Genomic DNA, 23,527 nt, shown 5'->3' on the forward strand with positions numbered 1-23,527 from the left:
GGGTGCTGCATTCAGGGACTCTTTTTTAAGTAGGAACATTATCATGTGTGTCAAAAACTGGACTGATAATGACAAAAAGTAAATGAGGATGGATTTACTGCTCGATTACTCAGCTAATGCAGGCTGTTACAGTCATGTGCACACAATTAAACAGAGTTATTCATTTATTTTACAAAATGTAAAATGTGCTTGCAATAACAGCAATGGTATCCACAGATGGTGTTTACAACATTAATGTATAAATGCTACTCAGAGGTGGTTGAATTTGTTTAGTTTGTGGGCTCATCCGAACATCAAACATTGTGTACTGTGCCTGAGAGGCAAATATGAGAGCACAACGGGACCCAACACACGTGATGTTTGTGAATGGTGCGTTCATGTAAATAGGTAAATGCAACAATTCACGTTTCATCTAAGTAATAGAGCAAATTGCCAGTGAATGCACTTATGACAATGTTTCTATTCTAAACCTCAATAAATAAATACACCACATGCTGGATTAATGAGAAACTTCATAATAAGAACAATTATTTCCTGTTCTATTATGTGTTCTTGCCTGGAACCTGTTATCAGCAAGATGAATTCAGGTCATAATGATTTAAATCCTGTTTTTAGCTACCCTTCATTCATGGAGTTTATGAAGTTATGCCAGTTACACACATTCCAGAGAATTATTCATCACCTGGTGTTGCCACAACGCGGTAAGGCCACAGCTAAACCTCCATACGTCTTCACACGTAACACGTCCTGTGCAGAAACAGTAAGATTCCAGTAGGTTTTAGTGCGGCAATTAAATCAAAACGAATACAAATCTGTGCGTCTCAGAGAATGGCTTCTGTTATCAGCACAAAGTTTCATGGATTAATGGAGGACTTTGATATCTCAAATGCTTTTTGAGCTGTCTCTTTTAATTATGGTAAATTTGCATTTTGGTGATCATCGTGAATGGCAAGTATAGCTGAGTCTTAGAAGGTCCCTAAATTACAAAATAAAGTTAATCTTACTTTTCTAAACAGTTTTAATTGGCTCGGCCATTGATGCGATGTGATTATTGTTTTATTTTATGTACAGCCCTCTGAGACATACATTGTAATATGTGACTATAATTATGCTTGACTTGAATTGCTTGAATCGTCTTCATCAGTTTGTTCAACTGTGGCCAATTTATCCTGAAAACTAATGACAGGATTGGCATTGCATTATCTGTGTAGATTTATTCTCCTCATATGAGCAGGAAACCTTTGAATTCTGGTCACTGTTTGGCCTTCCTTCAAGCACTGCCATCTGGCCAAATGTCAAGCTTTTTAAAGGACCAGTGTGTAGGATGTTGTGGCAACTAGCGGTGTGGTTGCATAAAAGTCTGCCCTATGCCATCTAGAGGTAGTGTTTGATTTGTATATTCTGGGCAACAATAGAAAGATGTAACATGGCGATCTCCATGGAAGAGGGCCTGCTCCCTCTGTAGATATAAAAGGCTCATTTTAAGGTAGCGAAAATACAACAAATCTTAGTTTCAGGTGATTATACACTAATGAAAACATAATTATTAAAACTGTAATTCATATCTGCCAATATCATACTCCATTTCAGTCCCTCAATCCTACACACCTTTAAAGCCATGTATTTAATGAAACATTTGTCATAAACTCAATATTTCCTTACAAATTCATTGTTTCAGATGAAAGAAATGAATTGATTTAGGCATAACCTTTATAATCTTCATAGTGCTGCCATCAGCAAAAACTTTACAGTTAATGATAAACCATGATAATCTTGGCAAGGTGTCACCCCAAGAGAAGAGAACATACTGAGCAATAGGTAATAAAAGAACCGGTAACTGTGGGACACTTTCATTACTGTTGCAACAAAGCCACTGTCATCGTGGCTATTGGACATCACATGTATCTTCCCTACTATATGGGCAAACTTGAAGGGCTGCAGTAATAGGAAGGTTGTATGATTTAGATTATGATGTGACCTAAATACTTCCTTTGAAATCACTTCATGTGTGAGGATGAGGCAGCAAAGTTTGATTGAAGTGAATTACAAAATAGACACTTGCCAACACCAAAGTCCACAGAGAACTCATTTGTAAGCTTGTTTCCTCCATGCTCATTTGGCTCATTGTGTTTCCATCGTAGTAGGGGGTAGTGACGTACTCACCCTCCACACAGATTGGGATTCACTTCAACTTGCCAAATGTTTTTCACAAACGCACATGGGGAGATGAAGTGGCCTGCACGAGCATGCAGGGAACGGACTGACATGAGCTCGTGAGTGAAGAGAAGTGAAAGAGGCATGAAATGTTTCTCCCACAGCGCCTGCTTTGGTTGGCCAGTGCTTGGTTTTTGAAATAACCACACGCTGACATGATTCCATTAGTGTCGGGGTATGTGTAGCACTCATGTGTGGCGCGGGGCCTGTTTGAAAGCAGGTCCAGCATTCTGAGTGCAAATGACTCCGTGTTGAAATGTTGTAATTGTGGCCAAAGCTACTTTGCTATGCACAATGTGGGAATAAGTGGTGCTCTGGTTTGCTTGTGCTGGTGGTTTTGTGGAGAAACTGAGCCCTGGGTGTGTAATCAGTGTCTAGTCTTGAAAATTATCACCTAAGTAAGATGAGTTTCACATGAAAAGATAATTTATTAATGACATAATGTACTGTTAAGTGCACAAGGGGGAAAACAGTCAGTTAAAAATTTATATATACATAAATAAATAACATGCATGAGCGGGAATGTAATCACAGTCCCATGAAAGCTAGTGTACTTCAATATAAACAGAAGATCCTTTAGCTTTCTATACACTATGAACATGATTTAGACTATGACTAATTAGTGGAAACAATTTTCAAGGCTCATGGGACTCATATTACCACAGGCTTCTATTTAAGTCACAGATGGACAAGTGTCTCCATAGAGTGCCATAACCTGAGCTGACCAATCAAAAGTAAGGTGGCCCTATAGTGCAATTCACAGCTTAAAATAGGAAACTTGTTGTGTTGTCCTGTTTGCCATTAAGTTTTGTTATTTGCTGTTATGTTTTGTTCTTTGTTTTTGTGTTTTATAACTTGTTGTATAGTCCCATTTGTCGTTTTGTTTTGTGAATTGCTGTGTTGTTTTGTGATTTGTTGTTGTTGCAGTTCAGGGCCACCGTACGAAAGTGACCTCCTTCAATCACACTTCCGAAGACTCATATTTGTATGAAAGGGATTTAATTCTGTAAGACCTTAACATATTAACCTGAATTACTCCAAACTGATTGCTGAGGTTATTTGAGGCCTCTGTTAAGGAGCTAAAGGGCACTCTGCGGAGACCGTCTTATCAGCAGACTCTTTACCATCACTCGCTGCCCAGAAAAAATAAAATTGACACCACATTCATAAAAGGGTAATAAAGTATGTCCTCCCAGTCCCATAAGGGAAAAAAAACTCTGACTCAGTTTACAAGTCTGCTATAAGGTCCAGGCCTGGTTTCAGGATGGGGAGAGAGCAGGGAGAGGGCTAAAGATCAACTGGCCTCCCAGCACTTGATCCTGCGCGATAAAGAGAGATCCGGCCTCCTGGCTCCAGAAACTGAACTCCTCAAGTAAAAAACTGTCAGGAAAAACAAGCCCCTTCAGGTCTGGTGGAAAAAAAGGCCAATTAGCTGAAGATTGGGGAGAAAGAACAGCTGGGCAGGGAGGAAAGCAGCAGCACAGCTTCTTAAAGCGCTGTCTGTCTGTTCATATAGGTTCAAGGCTGGGTTGTTTGTCAGGAGATAGCAGAAGATAACTTCCCGTGGAGTATGCATACAGTATTTCTGACAGCTCTTCCCACCAGTCAGTTTCAACATTAGCTTCAGTTTTCTCCAGAGAGGAATACATCATTTTGATATTTATTCTCTAAAAAGCAAGTGTAACTGTACCCAGATGTCAGAAACACTTGATGGGACTTTTTTGATTGCACAGCAGTATGCAAATAATATTCTTGCCACACTTCAACACCCATTTGTAGCGACTTATTTTGCTGGCAATAGGGCTGTAAATTATTTTTATATATATATTGCTTTATACGTATGCTGTTTATTTTCTGTATCCATATCCTGTGCTAAAATTAAAAGGTGACATGTACATTTAATTTTACTTCCTTACTTTACAGCCTTATGTTCATATTCCCCCATGAAGGTTCCCTCACCAAAATGTTATAAAGCTACTCTTCTATCTGAGACAACTAATGCAGTTGCTTTGGCATTAATGTGAAGTAGTGTTAAAGAATCCTAGTCCAATGAGATGGCCTGCCTTTATCTGTAATATGGAAATACAACCTGTCAGCTGTCATGTTTTATCTTCTCATCAGACCTATTCAAATCCTGACACTGTGCAACAATAGGTCTCCAACTGAAATTCAAATACATGACAGGCATGTGAAACTACTGTTTAACATGTTTGGGGTTGAGACACTGACTGTAGGTAACTTAATTATTATCCATAATTAAGACAAATTGTCCTGAAGGAAAATGTCAGTTTTGGGGCTCACACAGTGCTGCACGTCAGTTTTTAAGCTCTGAGTCAACCCAAAAAAGCATTAGGATTCAAAGCTGGTTTGACTTTGCAGCTCTCTCCATACTGCAAAAATTATTATGTGTTGTCACAACTGAATCAGCCCTGCTGTTCAAATATAAAAAGGATTAAGTCTGACACAAACACACATGAAGAGAGATGCACAAAATCCTGTATCACACTTGTCAGCGCCGTCTGTAATGTCTGTACTTTGCTGCTCTGCGCACTGTAAGCTTATGGCTAGACTTGGAATGAAACCTAACACCAAACATAAAATATATACTATCTTTTCAAAATGAATTTTCGTGTTGAATTCGAACCATACTGCATAACAGTTCTCTTTCTAAAGGGATAAGCCGTTTCACAGTGTTGTGAGTGTCAGCAGGGGGCGATGTTTCCATTTTTCCTTTCTACGTGGGTTTCAGCGTTCATTGCACATGAGGCTTTTTGGAGGATATATTTAGAGAAAGCACCACTTCATTGCAAATCAGAACCTTTTAAAGTATCCTCTTAAATACCCTCTAAATATTAAGGACTGCAAATAGTATTTTACTGTCATAGTATCATTTTCACATTGTACATACATGAGGGAGAGAAGCCAAGCTGGCTCTGCAGCTGCCAGACCACATTTGGAACATTATACATTAATTAATGCAAGCCATTACTGTTCAACAAAAATGTTTGTGCTGATTTTGTCTGGTTTTATTTTGCTTCCGTTTATTTCATTATGCTTCCTGCTACTGTTTTGATTGGTTTCTTTAATGCTGATCTGTAAACTTTATGAAATATTGATTTAATCTTTCTACTGCTGGACTGCAGGAAGATTAGAGCTGCAGCAGAAGATGCTATTTAGGCTGCAAGTCAAATATCCATAAATAAATAAACACATGTTTGAAACTACATATGCAGATTCATATTCCTTTATAGTTGCATCATTCACATGTTGCATACATTTACATACTAATTGCTAAGTGGATGAGATTAGCAATAAATACCGTGCAGCTAACAGAAGTGTGGGACAAACAGACCTATTTTTGAAAAAGCAGATGTGGACAGCTGGGCCTGAGGAGATGGCATCTAAATGGACAACAAATAAAGTATTTTGTGGGCAGAGGAGGTTTATGTTTGTCAGAATGGTGAGAAAATCAATGGACTCCTGAGGGGGCGGCTGTGCTCTGATAGGCCTACTCCTCTCCTCACCGCGGAGCAGGAATCAGTCAAGGATATTAATCTTAACATCAGTCATGCATGGGGAACACCCCACAAGGAGAATAAGCTTGCTCATCCATGCATCTCCTGGGGGAGGTAACAGAGGAGGAGGGGGACTTTGAGGAGGGGAGTTGAATGGGTAAGTATGTCAGGGTATCATCTATCAGGAGATGTGATGTGGGCTGACTCTAGGCACACAGACAATAAAAGCCAAACTCAAGTAGTTGGCACCACCGACACTGAAATTTGTGCATCGCTCACTGAAGCACATTAGAATATGAGTTACATCAGACAGGGCTGAGAACACCACAGTCCACACGGTGACAGGCAAAGACCAATACATATCTCCAGTGTAGGAAAAGGAAGAAGGTTATATGTTAATGTGCTTCATCTTATTGCTATCTAATCCTCCAGCCATTCTAATATGCCACAGAAGTAGCTGGAAAGGAAGCGGGTAGGAAATATTAAAATTCAGTACCAGTCCATTTTCTTATTACCTCCAATATGCTGCATTTCATTTTCTCTCATCACCTTTATAAAATGTCTGCTCTGCCTCTCCTTTTTCTTTTCTGCTCGTGCTGGGTTATCTTCCCAAGGACGAGTACAGCTGTCGACTTGTTTCCACCATGAGGATACCCCATACTGACTGCGGGGCATCGGAGCTTTCCACTCCACGGCTAATCTAATGCACCACGACTGTCAAGTGTGCTAACAGCTTGAGAAACATGCCAACATGGTCCATTTTAACTCACTAATCGATGGCATAACCTAAGCTGAAAATCGTGGGTGGAATTTGAAATTGAACTCCTGGAGAGTCATTCAGGTAGATTTATAACCAATTACATATTCATCTATACTGCTACTATGGGATATGTTATAAGTCAATGACCAAAATCTGATACATTGGTTGAGAAAATGCTAAGTAATTGCAGAGGTTACAGTGATTCCAGTATAACTGATTGTCTCGTACTGTGAATCCAGCATCTCCTCTTCAATAAAGTATGCAAGTAAACTTTTCTTCATGTCTTTTTCTCCCGGTCACAACGTTATTTATTTCCAGACCCATTTGTTAGTCATCCACAGTCTGGAGCCACCGGGGCCTGTGCCTGTCCCAGTAGCAGAGTGCAGCGTCACCACTGAAAGGCAGATGAATAGCCTCACCGCAATGTTTGGACCAGCCAGTCTGCTCTTGTATGCTTGAGAAATCATCAACGTTTATGAGGCGATGTCTTCCCAGGCATGCAAAATGACAAACCATCAAACACAGTCATCTGAGAAAAAGGGGCTACTCATAATTGAAACACAAACAATTGTTTCTTTTTTATAGGCTATTTTCCACATGTGATAAAATCCCTCGCCATTAAAGGTGCAATGAGCAAAACGTGACTCTTTAGTAAGATCTAGTGGCAGATGTAGGATACTGAAACGGAGCAGATTCCTTCATAAAGGCAGCCCGAAGAGGAATTTGTGTTTGTTTTTTGCACATTTTGTATTTGGATTTGAGTTACAAGCTTTAAAGGATAAGTTCACCCAAAAATATGAACATTCTGTCATTATCTACTCATCCCTATGCCGATAGAAAGTCGGTTGAAGTTTCACAGTCCACAAATCATTGCTGAAGCTTCACAGCAAAACAGTGTTGCAGCATTTTCATAAGTAGATGGGGACTTATTTAAAAGAAATAAACAAAAACAAAAAATTGAATTGCTTCATAAAGGTCATCCACGGCACGGGACGTTATTTACACCTTTTTTAAAGCTGAGATCTTCAACGTAGCCGCTAAGCTAAAAGTGTTGGCACACACCTTGTCTGGAGTGGGTGCACAAGCTAGATATTGTCTTCTTAAATCTATTTGCAACTCGGGGCTTGCGGATACTTGGATTACACCGGACAAGCTGTATGGAGCCATTTTATGTTTTTAAAATATATATTCTTGTAACTTAAAACATGTCCCCATCTACTTCAGTTGATTAGAAGATTGCTGCAATGTTGTTTTGCTGTGAAGCTCCAGAAACTTGACACAACCGACTCTCCATTGGCATGAGGTTGAATACATAATGACTTTCATTTCATTTTTATTTTTATTTATTTATTTATCCTTTAAAGGTGCTATTTGTAAGAGAAGTTGATTCTTGAGCCTCATTCCAAACCCCTCAAATAATGACGCTCTGTAATCAAAGGACCGGTCGGCTGCCATCCCAAGGTGTCATTATTTGATAAGTTGGGAAAAAGATTCAAAAATCAACTTTTCTTACAAATAGCACCTTTAAGGTTACCAAATGTACGCCGCTTTACCTGACACAGTGCTACTGAAGCAAGACCAGAAAATGAATGCAGGATCTGAAAACAGTTCACCACCAAATCAAAATCAAATATTTTTCAAGCGTGCATCTACTCATGGATGAGTTGCTCATACTTGTAACAGTGCAGGATGTAAACACTAGTAGTGTTGCTGTAAAATGAGCTAGCTTAGTTAGACTCTTGTCCATGAGTAGATGCACGCTTCCTTCTGTGATACAGAAAGAAAATAGTTCCTACATGAAAATGCGCACAAGAAGTTCTTTGCATTATTTTAAATAACTGCGTCATTATGTTTTTGCTGTTGAGTTTTTCAAATGTTTTTTTTCTAAGAGAAAAAATATGTACAGATTTTGGGGTGAACTGTCCCTTTACATAAAGATATGTGGTTATTTAATTGTACTCTGGCAACTACATTGTAGGGCTGGAAAGTCCTCTAAATAGATCAAACTCGAAATTCTTTCAGGTTTTGCACTTATTTACGCATTGTGCACCAATAAAGGCACTAGAGGGCACAGCACACTTACAGTTTGTGCTCATACAGAGTGAACCTACAAGGCAATTTGATTTGATTTGATTAACATTTATTACTTTTTCTGTATTTTCTAGAATGAAGGTATTTGAATGTATAACATGAATGCAGACATTTCAAATATTACTTTAACTTGTACACAAAAGAAGCAACCTCATTAACAACAAAGCTAAAAAAGCCTGCCCCAACAAACCCTTCAGGCAAAGTGACTGTTCGGTTCCAGTACCTGAACTAATCGTTGAAAAGCAGCATACACCGGGGGCCAGCGGTATCTTGCTCAGTGAAAACCGCTGAACTGAGTCGAGCTTCAGTTAATTGCTAATATTACAAGGTGTCATCAAAGAGGAGGGGCCCTGGAGGGAGAGAAGAAGCGAGAGTAAACAATGCTGGATAGTCTAGTTTTACCCCACACATGGGTATGTTGACAGGGAAAAGGACATAATAAAACACACAAGACTTGACAATGACTCACACTGTTATTATACTGACATGCTGTTAACATTCAGGCAAGGTATCACTTGTAAACCCTGGATAATTGCTCTATCATTTCTATATGATAATGGTTAGTTACTTTTAGTACCAATAATTATTTCATAATTACACTGCACATTTCATACAGACTATATCATTTGGAAAACTCTGAGGTACGCTGTATTCTACAGATACTCTCTGGATTAGTAAAAGGTTATTTCACTTGTCTAAATGACAAGTGGCTGAAAGAATAATGTCAAGTCTCAGAGGAAACTGGACCCAGAAGAGACTACATTGTTGAAACGGACCCTGATGTACCCTGATGGTTTAATTGAAAAGAAATTGGATGGTTGAAGCTGGGCAGCAGAAAGAAGCAGGCTGGAGCGAGCAGTCAGAGATGACACTGAGGACAAACATCTCCAAAGGCTTGACAATGCAGTGCACTTGCTCACTACAAGGCTACGATTAAAGATAATAGTAGAGCCTTACATGTGGTTGTCAGAGACATCGGTGGGAATGAAGGTCAGGCTTTTAGAAGTTGAAAGATGATTGACTCATTAAATGTCAGTCCACATTGTCAGATCACCATGACAGCGTCTAATCCAAAGAGAGATCATGTTAAAATGTTTCCATTTCATTTTTTACAGAACATGAAGGAAGGACAGGTTTGCCACAGTCACTGCCCCTAAATTGCATATTTTTCGACATGGTAAGAGAGCAAGTGGTGCCGTAAGTTATGACCTACATATAAAATTTTGTATTAATGTTGAATTACATGGTTGGAATAGTTTGGATGCATTTTACATCAAATTTGGTTCTCCTGGAGAGGAAACCGTTTTCGCAACTGTGATTCTTGGAGTGTCCTGTAATGACTTGGACTAATATGCTTCTGGTCATATTAAAGGGTGGTTGGTGCAATGGTGTGCTGTTGAAGTAGTCCAATTAGACTTTACATGGGGAATTTAAATTAAGATTTGACATTATATGACTCAAACATTTGTGGTTAGATCTTTATTAAAGCAAAATTATCCAGTTCTGTAATAAAAAGTAACCACAGGTTATTCTTGAGTAAAAGTAGAAATATAGTTGAAATATGACACTCATATGAATAGTACTTGAGTTAAAGCCTTAGAAGTATTTGGTATAAATTTATTTAAGTGTCAAAAGTAATTTTCTGGCAATAAACTTTCCCAGAATACAAAAAGTACAAGTAAAAGTAAATTATACATATATTTACACACACATACAGTATATACTGTATACAATGGGTCGAATGATTACCAGCCTGGTAGATTATGGGATCCGTTATTTAGTATTTTTCTGATTATCAGAATCCGTGTCATTTTTTTTTTAATTATCAGACTGCTGATCAAATTAATTAATAAAAAAATATACACTGCTAGTGAGTTGAAACTACAGTATTTTCCCTCAAAATGTATAGTGGAAGTATAAAGCAGCAGAAAATGGAGATACTAGAAGTGCTTAAGTACAGTACTTTAGCAAATGTACTTGGTTAAATTCAGTCTCTGCAGTTATCAGAACCATTACTCAAAAATACGCCATTAAAATTTAAATTTCTGTATTCTACATTTCACTTTAGTGAAACTATGTGAGTCTTGTCAGCTGCTCTCCTTAGAGACAAATAATTAGCTCCTTATCCCGAGATAATGAGATAATTAACTTGTACTCTTGGGGTTAAAAAGTAAAAGCAGCCATGGCCATTAAAGCTATAAGCTTCGCAACTGTCAGATAAATGTAGTGAAGTAAAAAAAGAGAGGAAAACACTTCACTGAAATAAAAATGTAAAAAATATATATAATTGAAATACAAGGTGTAAAGCCATTAGACGTGGCTTAACGGGACAAAGACAGCGTTGTTATTTGCGACATCTGTGATATTTTAACATCTCTGTTAAGTTCAAATGTCCACTGTAAAAAAAAAAAGGCCTTATATGTGGAGTGGAGCCTTTAAAAGATTAAACACCTGCTGCTCCCTCTCTTATCGAGCTCACTACATTGTTGTTGGTCACCTGTCGGCCTCAAACACGCACCTGAAGCTGGATGTCGGGTTCACCTGTCCTGCTGTCTGGACCACAGTGAGTTTTCACAACGATGTCTCTCTTTTTAATTGTCAGAGGACTGCTGCGTCACCGCAACAAGCTGGGTATGCTAAGTATGTGTTGCTTGTGCTAGCATGGTTGCATATAGCCAAAATGGCTGCCGAGGCTTCCTGGTTGTTTTGCTCTAACTTGGCATCTGCTAACGTTTAATTTCTGCTATACTGCTGCTATCATTTACTTTTAATTTAGTACGAAGCTCTAGCTGTGTCCTTTTATGTCTTGGTTGTCATGTGAAAGGTGCGTTATGATGCTTTCATGCTATTTATAAACTGTGGTGAGTCAGGAGTGCTTAAATGTAGGAAGCATTGGCTGAAATGGGCTTGAATGTCTTTTATGGACACCATGGCTATGTCTCACTAGAAAAAGGTCTCTTTTAGAGGGTTAATACAGTAGGTTTTATGGCTTTTGTGATGTAAATGTGACTACTGTCCCGCTCAGTGTTCTTTCACTCACATAATTATTTCCTTGTAATGTTGGCTTCATGGCAAACTCAAGGTTTTTGTGGCACACAGCAGGCCGTCACATCCACATTTTCTTCATATTCAGCTCAGCATTAGAAGCATATTTCAGCTCAAAGTGATTAGGGTTAATGTGACGGCTTCCTTTCACTAATTTCAATAATTACATCTGAAGGGCTGAGCTTCAGTGCTGTAGTTTATGCTGCTGTTGCGCTTATTGCCAACTTAAACTCATAACCGCACACTTAAGGTCGTCATAAGTAGAAATTGCCTGCCTTGAGCCATTTTTCTTTTTTGCGAGTCTAATATGCTTTAGTTTTATCTGCACAGTTGACAGTTGTTTGACGCTGTGTATGAGCTGATCTTGAGCAGTAGTTTCTTTTCTGCGCTGCTTGTCGTTGCTCTGTTGGGTCAAGGCCACGTGGTGTCGTCACAAAGTGGATCCTGTCAGCTGGCATCAGGTTGTCTAATGTGAACGTGGTGTGGTTGAGTTTATTATTGAGTACATGTACAAAACGTTTCAGTTTTCTGCCCTTATTCCAATTAACGTGCTTACGTGGCTAATGAACATGAATATTCAGCTAAGATTCCTGTTTACATGCAGCCGTGCATACGCCGATCAAAGAACACAGCCTCCCTCTTTCATCCCTTGAACAACCTTTTTAAAAAGGTCAGCATTGCAGTATTTGCACGTACCCAAAAGCCTGTGAACAGTCATATATTGCTTAATGATTAAAAGTAGGTGCGTTTCTCCTCCTGTCGAGAAATGTGGTCTTTTCTTTTGGCCTTACAAACTGTTGGCTAGGCAGCACACAGAGCTGACTGTACTGTATATGTAGCAGGGCTTGTGTCCCAAACTGTGGTATAAACTCCAATTGAGAAGCATTTTCTGAATGTGTCCAAAGAATGCTCCATATCCCGATTAACATCGGCACATCCCACATGTCTTTATCGTGGGCATTGTCACTCCTTTATTTCTGCAGAATGCTGCGTGTTTGCTTGCAGGAAATGACAACTGCCAGGGCTTACACGCAAAGTATCAACCTTGTATGTTCTGCATTCGTGTTAATCTGTTCCATGTGAGTTGGCTGACGCTAATGTTAAGATGCGTTTCTGTATCTTTGAACTACATTACAAGTGCCCCCCAGCTGGCTGCAGTGTAATCGTGCCATCCTCTTCATCCTCTCTGCATGTCTGTGAGATTTAAGACTCCCTGACTTGCTTCATGTTGGACCACACAGTAACAGTGGACGTCTTTTGAGCTTTTCGTTTTCTCTGAATGTTTTTTCATGAACTTTGTTGTCTATGTTACCAAACACTCACTAACAGACACATGAAAGCACTGAATCTTTATTCACTGTGAAGAAAGAGCAATTTCTGGACAAAAAGGTTGGAAGCAGTTTGTCAGCAGCCCCACAAATAAACCGCAGCAATAGAAAGGTGGACACTTTTAAAACAACGGTTAACAGAGGTTAATAAACAAAGGGGGGAGCATCTTTTATGTCTGGCAGGATTGGCCCACCGCACCCTCATAAGTCACTAGAGATCAGATATCAGCTTTTTTCTTCCTTCTCATCCTGTTTTGCACATCAATGAGAGGGTCAGTGCAGAAAATATAAATTATTGTCTTCACAATACTGACTTCCCGTCACAGAGAGGAGCACATTAGTCCTATTTGGATGTTAAGTGTTGCTGTCTCTGGACTTGGTGTGATAACTGTGGTAATCAGTCTGTACAGTTTGTACACTTAAACAATTGCAGTACACTTGCACATGCATAATGACTTATATAACTTGGCATTTTGCTGCAAATGAAGGCAGACATCCTGTGAAGGCAGCCTGCTGCTTAAAAAACATTGTTTTTTACCAGGTTTTTCCACTTTTGCTCAGACATTATACATTGATAGCGATTTCTGGTATCGCACTTCACGTTATGAATATGTTCGAATCTCATTTCTTTTTATAATTCAATGATTTGTATTGAAGACTTATGTCAGTAATTCATTCATTTATTTCTGTCCTCGATGTTATTCAAACAGAGCCATTATCCCAGTAGAAGATGGCCTTCAACAGCACAACAGTAGTGCAGCTCACAAAAACAAAACTATATGGTGCAAGAGCTGGTACAAACAACAGCCTGTAAATGTGTAATGGATTGTTTCATTTATCATAGCAAGCATAAGCAAGCAAACAACCTTATATGTCCAAGTGGGGAGCTTTAGAGAGCATATTTTCCCCGGCGTGCTGAGAAAAATGAGGCATTTTAGCTTCAGACATAATAGCATTCCTGTGCAGTTGAAGGCACCTACAGGGCAGTCAGGACTGGACTGCAGCCAGACGGCTACAGTAACCTTCAAAGCCTTGTTTATTGAAGACGCTCAGTAATTTTCACATTGTAACACCTCTGCTTTGTTCCAGACTTCAGTACATTTCATTTTTAGACTCCCTATGTATCTATTCCACTGCAGTTTGGAAATCCTGGTATTAGATGGTGATATTGTAGATATTATTGATACTACAAAAAGCAAAGCTTGTTGGGAATTTCTGGCAGTTTTCTCACAGAGAGAGGGGCTTTGAGGATTTGCTTGCTAGGATTTTGACTTGCTAGTCAAATGGATGAACTGTTGCAGCACCTTCTGGTCAAAGTTCACCATCACTGCCTGAAAACATGTTTACATGTTCGGCTGTGCAAAAGCAAAGTATCACTCTTTGACTAACCATACCAGCTTTTATTAAGTGTTTCTACCTGAAGCTTTCAGATTGGAGGGCATGAATTCACTGCCTAGTCTCTGAATACCAGCAGATTTTAAAGGAGAACTCCATTTCTTAAATCCTGATCCCTAAAATACCTTTGGGATAAACGTGTGATGTACAATACTCCTTGATATTATGAGTTGCATGTGTTGCCAAACTTGACAGAAATATAACGAGACATTTTAATTGGCTGTGCTTTCATTTGAATGTTCTGTTCCCTGTCGGGTGTCCTCACACTGTACTGCCAGATTTCATCCCTAACAAATCAGTGTAAACACCACAAACTAAACGGCTTGCGTGCACTCAAAGAATCAGACAAAAACACTTTTCAAATGAGCCTCTGAGGGAACATCAGATGAGTCCACCGAGTTGAAATATTTAGACCTTTGAGTCTTGAGTGTGACCAAGAGTGGCTTAATAACTCCAAGACAAAATACAACGTCCTTTTAATCCCCATTTCCATTCACTACATCTCATACAGTAAGAACATGAACGAGAGAGGGCAACATACAGAGTCCAGTCACTGAGCATATACTGTAGAGAGCAACTTCCCTACAAAAACACAAAGTCCACCATGTTCCCGGAGCTGTCTTTGTGGAGGAAGTGTTTGATCTCCCAATGCGTAGGGACATGCAGTGAAATTGCTGGAGAGAGAACACAGTGTGTACAACTCTGCTTGCAGACAGCTGCTAATTCACAGTTAGGTTTGAAAAGTGCACACAAGGTACTGAATCTTGTAAAGTAGCTCGATGAGTATTATCTCTACTGTAGGTCTTTAAAATACCATAACACGTAGTGTTACAGAGCTCCATGTAAGACAGTGGTACTTATCAGATGTAAAAATAAATGACGTGACATATCAATATTCACAAAAACTATTGGATTGATTCCACAATATCTACAAATTCACAACTTGGTAACACTATTCTGAGCAATTAGAATTGTTGCCATTTAGTTTATAATAATTAGTTCAGTTTATCTATTTGTCTACGGCTTTCTACCCATCAAGAGATTTGCATCAATGCTGCAGAGGTTATGTCGTATAAAACATATAATATTTAATGCTGTACTGATTGAATAGCATAAATATATTCCTATGGTAATATACTCTTAATATACTATATCTTATAGGATGACATGTTTCTGCTGACGTTAACTCTGGTCCTGTGAGGGAAATATTTACCACATGAATCACACAATCCTAACCGAACCTAAATGGCAACAATACAGCAGAGTACCGTTTATCAGAACCCCTCAGGAACAAAGATGTTCAGTACATTCCTGACTTACCACAAACTCTGGACATAAGATGCCAGTTGTACATGCTTCATGCTAACATCTTCAAACACACTGTTTTATTACAATTTCTTCTTTCACAGTTAAAGTTGATTAACCATCTCTCATTTTTGTACTATTGCATGATTTGTTTGCTGTGGCCATCAGTCTGCCTGTAGATTCTGCTGCAGAGTGCAGAGTTTGTGGTTCTGTGGCTCTGGAAGTGTTTTTCCCCTTTTTTTGCAACACACAGATACACGATCTCATATCACAAGATACGTGAATGAAAAAAGGTAATCCTGCATGTTGTGATCAGAAAAAGTTTAGAAACTTCACACTTGTCAGGTGTATTGCCGAGGACCCAAGGAACTGCAGTGTCGAGTGCAAGCTCTTGAGATCTACAGGACATATTTATTAGTGGTAGAAGTTCACACTGTGTAGTGTATTGAGAGGGGACCCCTATTAATTGTTACACCGCAAAATGACGTGCTGTCCATCGCTCACTACAGTACATTCAAGAACAGATGAAGACAGAGAGACCAGAGATGTTTCGCTTAACCTAATCATTTCAAGCATCAGCGATATAACATTCGGAATGAACGCTTTTGTTCCGGGAAATAGCCTCGTCCCAAATAGCTAGCTGGTCGCAATTACAGCCAGTTGATTATCTCATGTTTGCTATAAAGGTTCTGGGTGTGGGATTTAGTGGCATCTAGAGGTGAGGTTACAGATTGCAATCACCTGAATACTTCTCGTCTCACCCTCCCCTTCATTGGCCACTAAAAAGGCTTCTCGAGAGCCACTGCTATGTTTTTAAGTTGAATCCTATTTTTGCATTTAGAGGTGTGAAGTCGTTTAGATGAGCAGCTCTCGAGATGTTTCATGCTCAATTGGCCTGTTCCAAAATGGTACATTTTGAATGGGTACTGCACTAGTATGTATAAACATACATTTATGAGTAAAGAAACAAATAAAATAGACTAAACTCTTAAGAAAAATCTCCTGGTAAACCATTTCACATGTTTTTGATATTTTCAGTCCTAGCACACATGAAGTTGCCATGTGAATGCATCTTTGGTCACCACGTTATACAAGATAGTGTTCATATCAGCTGGCTAGAGGCGAGTGAGCATATTGGTGATATTTATGACAGAGGAGGTTGTGTCATTGAGAGGACGACTGTCTCCGAGGCAAGTTATTTCACAAAGGCAGTTCAAATATTCAGCGGCTGCTTCCTCTCATAACTACTTACCTACAGTACCTCGATCACATTACTCAGAGGAATCATGCATAAACATGAGTGCTCTGTGTCACCAGATCCTGAATTAGCAGCAGCCAGCAGGCTGGATACGCCCTCAGCTGATGTGCATCATGAATCAGTTTGTCTGAGACAAAATGATCAAAATCACGTCTGGAAAAGAGACACTGTGCCAGAATTGCAATGACTGATTGCTGTTTTCCTAAGGTGTAGAAAAATATGAGGAAGTATTAAAAATTGCTAACAAACAGGGACACATTCACCTGATGTGTAATTTGATGTGACTATAAAAATTTAATGAGTTCCTCACAAACCTCCTCCAGAGTTTAGTGGCATGATTTATCATGACAGTCTAGTCATTGTTTGAGTTTATAGAGTGCGTGTTGTTTGAATATGAAAATGGTTTACCAGGAGATCTTCATTCAGGCTGAAGTGAACAGTATGTCCTCTAAAGACTCTCTGGTCTGCATGCATGTGAGAGGAAGATATTTAATATATGTTTTCATTGATTGTTATGGTTAAAAGATTCTGTCGAATAATTTGAAAACACGGCAAGAGTGGAGCTGGTGAGAATGATACAACCCACCACGGCATTTTAATCATATTGAAATGAAAAATAAATACATATCTAGTCTATCTGTTCATTTGCTTTTGTTCAGTTTTTCAAGAATAATTAAAAAAATAAATAAAGTATTATCCTTCATTTTGTTGTATCTAAGCTGAACCTGCAATTACAAGTCAAAATGTGACCTGAATATGAAATCGTGGTTTGTGTAGTCATACACCTCCCTACCCTTTATCCTCATTTTGTATTTTATTATTTCTAACTGAGATTGCTGTAGAGCCAGCTTGGTGTGTGTGTTAGTACACTGAATTTAAACCTAAAATCTGTGTGCTACCAAATGAGGGTAAAAACACTTTCAGAAGTCTGTGCCAGCCGTAAATTATTAGCATCACATCAATATGCACAAATAATTGGATTTTAAGTGCGTTTATGCAGATGTTGCTGAGGATATGAGCAGGTAATTGATGAGTAACTGGGATGAACTACAGAAACATTGATACTAAGCCCTATTTCAGTGTGACAAACACCATTATTGGAGGTTGCAGACAGACACGTGTACAGATTGTCATGCATTAACCTATGACTGATACATTATACATGTTCTGTGTTATTAACACACCTTTTAAAGAGGCCACAACACATTTTTCTCCTATGCTTACCACTGAAGATACAGTTTGAAGAAATCCACTGCGTGTTAGGGTCTAGAGTACAGTGGCCATCCGAGTCTATACTTAAGCAAAATATCCAGAGTGCATCCGGCAAAAAAACCATCTGTATAAACACGTACTAAATTCCCACATAACAAAAATACAGATGTCACTTTAACAAACAGAAAACGAAAGATTGAGACAATCACATCAGCTGGAGACGATTCTGCAACTTCGCTGATCAGTTTGACCATCAGTTTGGTCAAAAGTGTAAAGTGTTGGATAAATCAGGCAGTCTTCTTATTGATCTGGCAGCATTCTGCAGTATAACAGTCTCCAGTGATGACAGTGTCTCCGACATTTTGTTTTGAAGTACTGTATGACTGTGACATATTGGCCTTTGTTGTCTACTTCAATCACAAAAACAGTACAGCATATGTAGACAATCAAATCAACACCAATATACTTTACACAATCTATTATAAAAGGGCAAAAGTACATGAATCAAAATCTGGTTCATGACGTGGCAGAAATGCAGAAAAATCATAACGGAGCCAAAAAATAGCTACAGTGACCAATGCAGAGGAAACAAAGAAATACTTAAATCAATAAAAATGTCTGGTAGGATTGAATGTATAAAGTGTTATTTGCATTTCCATGGTAAATGAATAATAAAGTGTGGTTCAGAATTAGACTTCAGTCTGAGGTAATGGTGGTAATTTGTTTCGACTGCTTGGCTCATGAGCCAAAACATAAATGCACATGATAATTGTTGTGGACTACGCTGGATCCTTTAATCTCTTCGCTTCATCTTTTCACAGGCAGAGAGGTCTGTTAACCTTCCACACTAATGGGCAATTTTACACTGGGTGCTCATGCCCATGGGAGGGTGGGGCACAGCCACATACTGTAGTGCACGGAGCCTGTGGACACCAGTTTGCGTGTAATATACGCACAGACTGCTTGTGCATAATATGTGTGCTGTAAATGCAAGTGTGAGAGTGACAAAGCCTTTTTTCTTTTATCATGTGTGTATTCACCAAGGCACATAGCTTCTCTGTCATTGAACATACCCAGCCAGTTTAAACAATAAGAGCCACTGGACTAGAAAATGTACAGGCAGCCCCACGGGACGCGAAAGCAATTCCAGATGATACTGCATTGGGTCTGTTGAGATTCAGCACGAGCTGAAGGCCAGACACTGACGATTATTAATGATGTTCCTATGGAACTATACAGGCTGCCCCCAGCTAACGGAGCACAGTAAAGCAACCGACGACGAATGGCTCCTCTGGCGCTTTTCCGATGCATCACTGTGTGTCTGTGTGCGTGCGTGCGTGCATGCATGTGGTTAACTCGACGGATGTGTCAAAACCTTATCGTCGGTAATGAGCTACAATGAAAAACTTCAAAGGCATGCTCGCTCTAACTTATTATAAGCAAAGCGCAAACATGTCAAAACATAGTGAAAACACATTTTGACTACTCTACAAAACAGCAAGCAATCAAGATACAGCAAAGGAACACGGGGTTACTCACAACAGGGAACAGGGCCAGAGCTAAGTGTGTGGGGGGAGAAAAGAAACGCTACACAAACACGGTCTGATGTGAGAATGTGCTCCCTCCAAGGTCCTCTATTATATGTGAATCTACTATGTGTTAAAATTTGCCTTCCATCTATACAGACGTGCAAAATATCAAACTCTCAAGAAAAAGCACACGAAACGCGCTCGCACACACACACACACACACACACACACACACACACACACACACACACAATAAGATGTAATGGACTTGGCCTCCTGCAAACTTGTCTACCCCTCCAAAATCACACAGATCAAGCCTTACATTTAGTCAAATTCAGTTTAGGTTGTTTGCCTTCATGATAGCGGGCTTTCTGTTGACATATGTGGCCCAGTAGCCCAAGTTGAAGATGAAGAACAGAACTGGGAAAATGATGCGCGATATCTTGTCCACTTTGCTGACACGGTTGTAGGACTTCTTGGCCTCCGTGTAAGGGTCGTCCATTTTATGGAGATAGGGGTGTTTGGTTGACGGTCCGCTGGCACTCTTGGAAATGGTCGTTAAACCTTGGTCTTTAGCTACGTTGATGGCGTAGGTGGTTCCGACAATGTTGAAGGTGTTGTTTGCCTTCTTGGACAAAGTCGCAGATTCTCTTCTCTGAAAAGAAAGAAGGCAGTAAAGTAAAAGGTTGTCAGGAGCGAAGCACCAGACTCAACAATACTTCCATTTGAACTCATAAAGAGGAAATAGAAGCAACACCACGAGACACGACACACACAAGAACAAAACAAAAGCCTAACCAGATCTTTAATCCTGGCCATGTTAGCCTGAAACGGTTCCTGAAAAGAAAAGTAGAAAAGAAAAAAAGTTTACCAATTATATTAAAATTACCCAACTTAACATACTCTATTCATCAGTATCTAGCTGGAAGTATTTTTGAACATTTTACACTATTAATACTGTCAATTCCAATCTGCATTATACAAATCTGGAATGCAGAAAAAAGGTCATGATAAAAATTCATGACAAAATGATGCGTCTGGCAAAATCAAGAGTGTAGAAACTGAAACAATTATATTTTGCATCCTTGCAGAACCAGGCTGGATTGGCGTCTGATACTGCTAACAGTAGCAGTAGCAGCACAGAGCAGGATTAGAAACAAAAGCAAAAAGAGCGGTGCCTGAAAACATGTCTGACAAACGGTATCAATGAGAGCAGCCAGGCCTCTTCAGGCAAACAGCTTGCGATAAAACAAACACGACAAAGGCTGTGTGTGATAAATCTGGCTGGAGAAAGTGCCTTCTTCCTACTACTCGAGAGAAATCATTAGACTGTCTTTCATATTGAAATCGCGCAGGGAGACAGAATTTTATTTGCTAAATTGGTGCTCTCAGAAAGCTAAACTTGCATCACCGGAGGATCCTGTCAGCCTGAAAGAGTACAGTGCAGTGTGCACGGTAAATGTGAGGGAACAAGTAGGGCACCAAGATTGATCACCGGGCAGAGTTTTAGTTTCCTGTGTGGCATACAGTGTGTGAGCCTGTGCTTGGGTCATTTTCATCTCACCATTCATCCCCACTGTGGCCACTTTAAGATCTGCAGCAAAACTAAAGCGCTGTGTGTCATGTAACTGTGTGTTTCACTTTCAGTGCTCCCTGTTTTCACTTTTGCTTTGAGCCCAGATTTAATTTCTGCTCTACTTTTTCAGCTTCATTTAATTTTCCTTCCTTTTCCTTTGACTCCATCTTTTTTAATTAGCATAACTAATGTCCCCTCTTTCCCCTCCTCCAGAATGCTTCATGGTGGATCTCTTTCTGCACACAGCTCCTCACCAAATGATTAGTTTGGTTCTTATCCCCAATATTCACACACACTCTAAAATGGAGACAGGTGATGAGATGTGGGTTATATGTTTGTTCAGGGTCTGAACTAGACCAGTATGCTACTACTGCACACAGGGAAGCATCTCTTTAATGCAAAATGTGACAAGCAGTGAAATGGTTATAGCAGCAGCGGTAACGCTTTATATAAATGTGCTTGTAATAAGCATTAGTTCATAGGTAATAGGTCCTCATATGATGCTTAACAATATTAAATGTTAATATGACGGGAAATAATAGCATCATAAACAGCTTTATTGTTTTGATTATAAGACATTAAAGCTGCTGTAAGTGATATGTTTATTTTAAATAAGTGTTAAATATCTCTATATTCCAACAGTAATCACTATTATAGAGTGTTTGGTCAGCAACCCATGTCTCTCGTCCCCGTGCTCATGCAGTAAAAGAGAAAAGACATTTCCTGAAATCCCTGCCTAGAGCAGGACAGCAGGATCCTCCTGTTTACCAGCAATGGTGGAACAGGTGAAGCTACCAATTCCAGCGCTCCTGGCGACGGTTAAGCTACCAAACACGCCAGGTGAAGAAAAATGCTTGAAGAAAAGGAAGAAGTCGTGCAGGTGTGGTGACAGAGAGAGGAGGGAGGGCATTGCTAGCTGCAAAGCGGACAGGAAGTTAGCTCAATCGATGGCAACGCTTACAGCAGCTTTAATAGGCACTATTCTGCTTAAGACCCTCACTCAAAGCCTTATGACTTTGTTCTAATTGTTTGTAACAGCATTCCAAGACGTTATGTATTACCTACCTAGTGATTGTTAATTTTTTTGTTGTGATATTAACATAGAAAACATAAAAACATATCAATTTGAATTATTAGTGTAACGTCATATAACTAGTGTACTTGATTTTAAGTAATGTAGGTAGGGAGATTGCTAACTCAACCTCCCTACCTACCTTACTTAAAAACTAAGTCAGTAAATATGTTTGTAATGCCGTTATAAACAATTATAAGACACATGTAAGACTTTTTATTAGTTTCTTATCCTCTAAGTTACATTAATAATACGAATTGATATGTTTAAGATACTATCTTTAACATTTGCATCGGCTTATGTTAATAAGTAAGGACTTACAATCGCCTTAATACAAGGACCTTAATATAAAATGCTACCGCAGTGGGAAACACAGTGATGTTATTAAGCGTTCGATAACCTTCAGACTATCTGTTCATGGTGATGGAGGCAGCAGGATTGAGGAGGAAACACATTCAGTGTGATCAGTGTTTCCTCCTCGAGCGAGCAGGACAACAGGAGAATGACGATCCTTCAAGCTCCTCTGCAAAGACACCAAGGGTTGTAGAGAGCCCCGCAGACGGTTGATTGCATTAAACAGAGAAATGGTGTGCCACCGCCTGAAGGGGTCTATCTCCAGTCAATTAGTACAGAGAGAGAAAGAGTCGCACTGATAGCCGCTGGATAACCAGATCCTTTTGCAGGATATCGATTCCTCCGCGTCTAACACCACCACGAGCCTCCTCCATCACGCCGATGGCTTACATCAGCAGGAAAAGCCAATGACTATGATAACGTGTCGTATGACCTTAATCATAGCCCCCTAAACTCTTCAGTCCTTGGCATTAAGGATGTTCTTTGCCCAGTAACCTGACAAACGAGCCAAGCAAAGTAATTTTCTGTCGCTGTTTGGCTCGGCTGGCCTGCGCAGTAATTTATATGGTCTAATTATTGGGGAAACCACATGTGGCATTGGGCTGTGTGCGTGCTTTTATAAACCTAATGTGACACAGCACATTATTTGCTCTCGGCCAAAGATTGTTGCGCACTATCCAAAGTCATTTGGCTAGCTGCAGGCACAAATACCCCACCCGAATACAATGCATCTATTGACCTTGTCTTTGTTACTTCTGCAAATTGTTGCATCAGAATTTCTTTATGAGTGTGATTAACTACCCTGGGGGCAATTGTGCCTCGCTGTGTCCTGCTGTTTGGAGCTCAGTGTGTGCATGTGTGCGTGCGACTGAA

At 39.6% G+C, this 23,527-nt stretch overlaps 1 protein-coding gene and 1 long non-coding RNA gene across 4 annotated transcripts in view; both read right to left on the reverse strand.

Annotated features, from left to right (window-relative positions):
- Nucleotides 1–668: 668 nt before the first annotated feature.
- LOC311269514 lies at nt 669–11,304 on the reverse strand. Of its 2 annotated transcripts, none has more exons than XR_014624100.1 (4): nt 11,099–11,304; nt 9,538–9,645; nt 8,804–8,930; nt 669–747 (listed from the first exon to the last, which is right to left on the reverse strand). It is a non-coding gene; the product is annotated as an uncharacterized lncRNA (long non-coding RNA). The 2 variants fall into 2 exon arrangements; XR_014624101.1 differs by lacking the exon at nt 669–747 and adding an exon at nt 5,483–6,883.
- Nucleotides 11,305–14,807: 3,503 nt separating this feature from the next.
- Nucleotides 14,808–23,527, reverse strand: part of gabra3 (gamma-aminobutyric acid type A receptor subunit alpha3) — a 99,847-nt gene continuing 91,127 nt past the window's right edge. Inside the window, exons 10-11 of one of the 2 annotated variants that reach the window (XM_084374205.1) lie at nt 20,451–20,489; nt 14,808–20,307 (exon numbers count right to left, since the gene is read on the reverse strand). In XM_084374205.1, coding sequence (XP_084230331.1) covers nt 19,987–20,307; nt 20,451–20,489 — 360 coding nt within the window. In that variant the 3' untranslated portion in view covers nt 14,808–19,986. The remainder of the gene's footprint in view (nt 20,308–20,450; nt 20,490–23,527) is intronic. The other variant, XM_084374206.1, reaches the window with a different exon arrangement.

This window comes from Pagrus pagrus (assembly GCF_965226575.1).
Source record: "Pagrus pagrus genome assembly, chromosome: 14".
Classification (NCBI taxonomy): Eukaryota; Metazoa; Chordata; class Actinopteri; order Spariformes; family Sparidae; genus Pagrus; species Pagrus pagrus.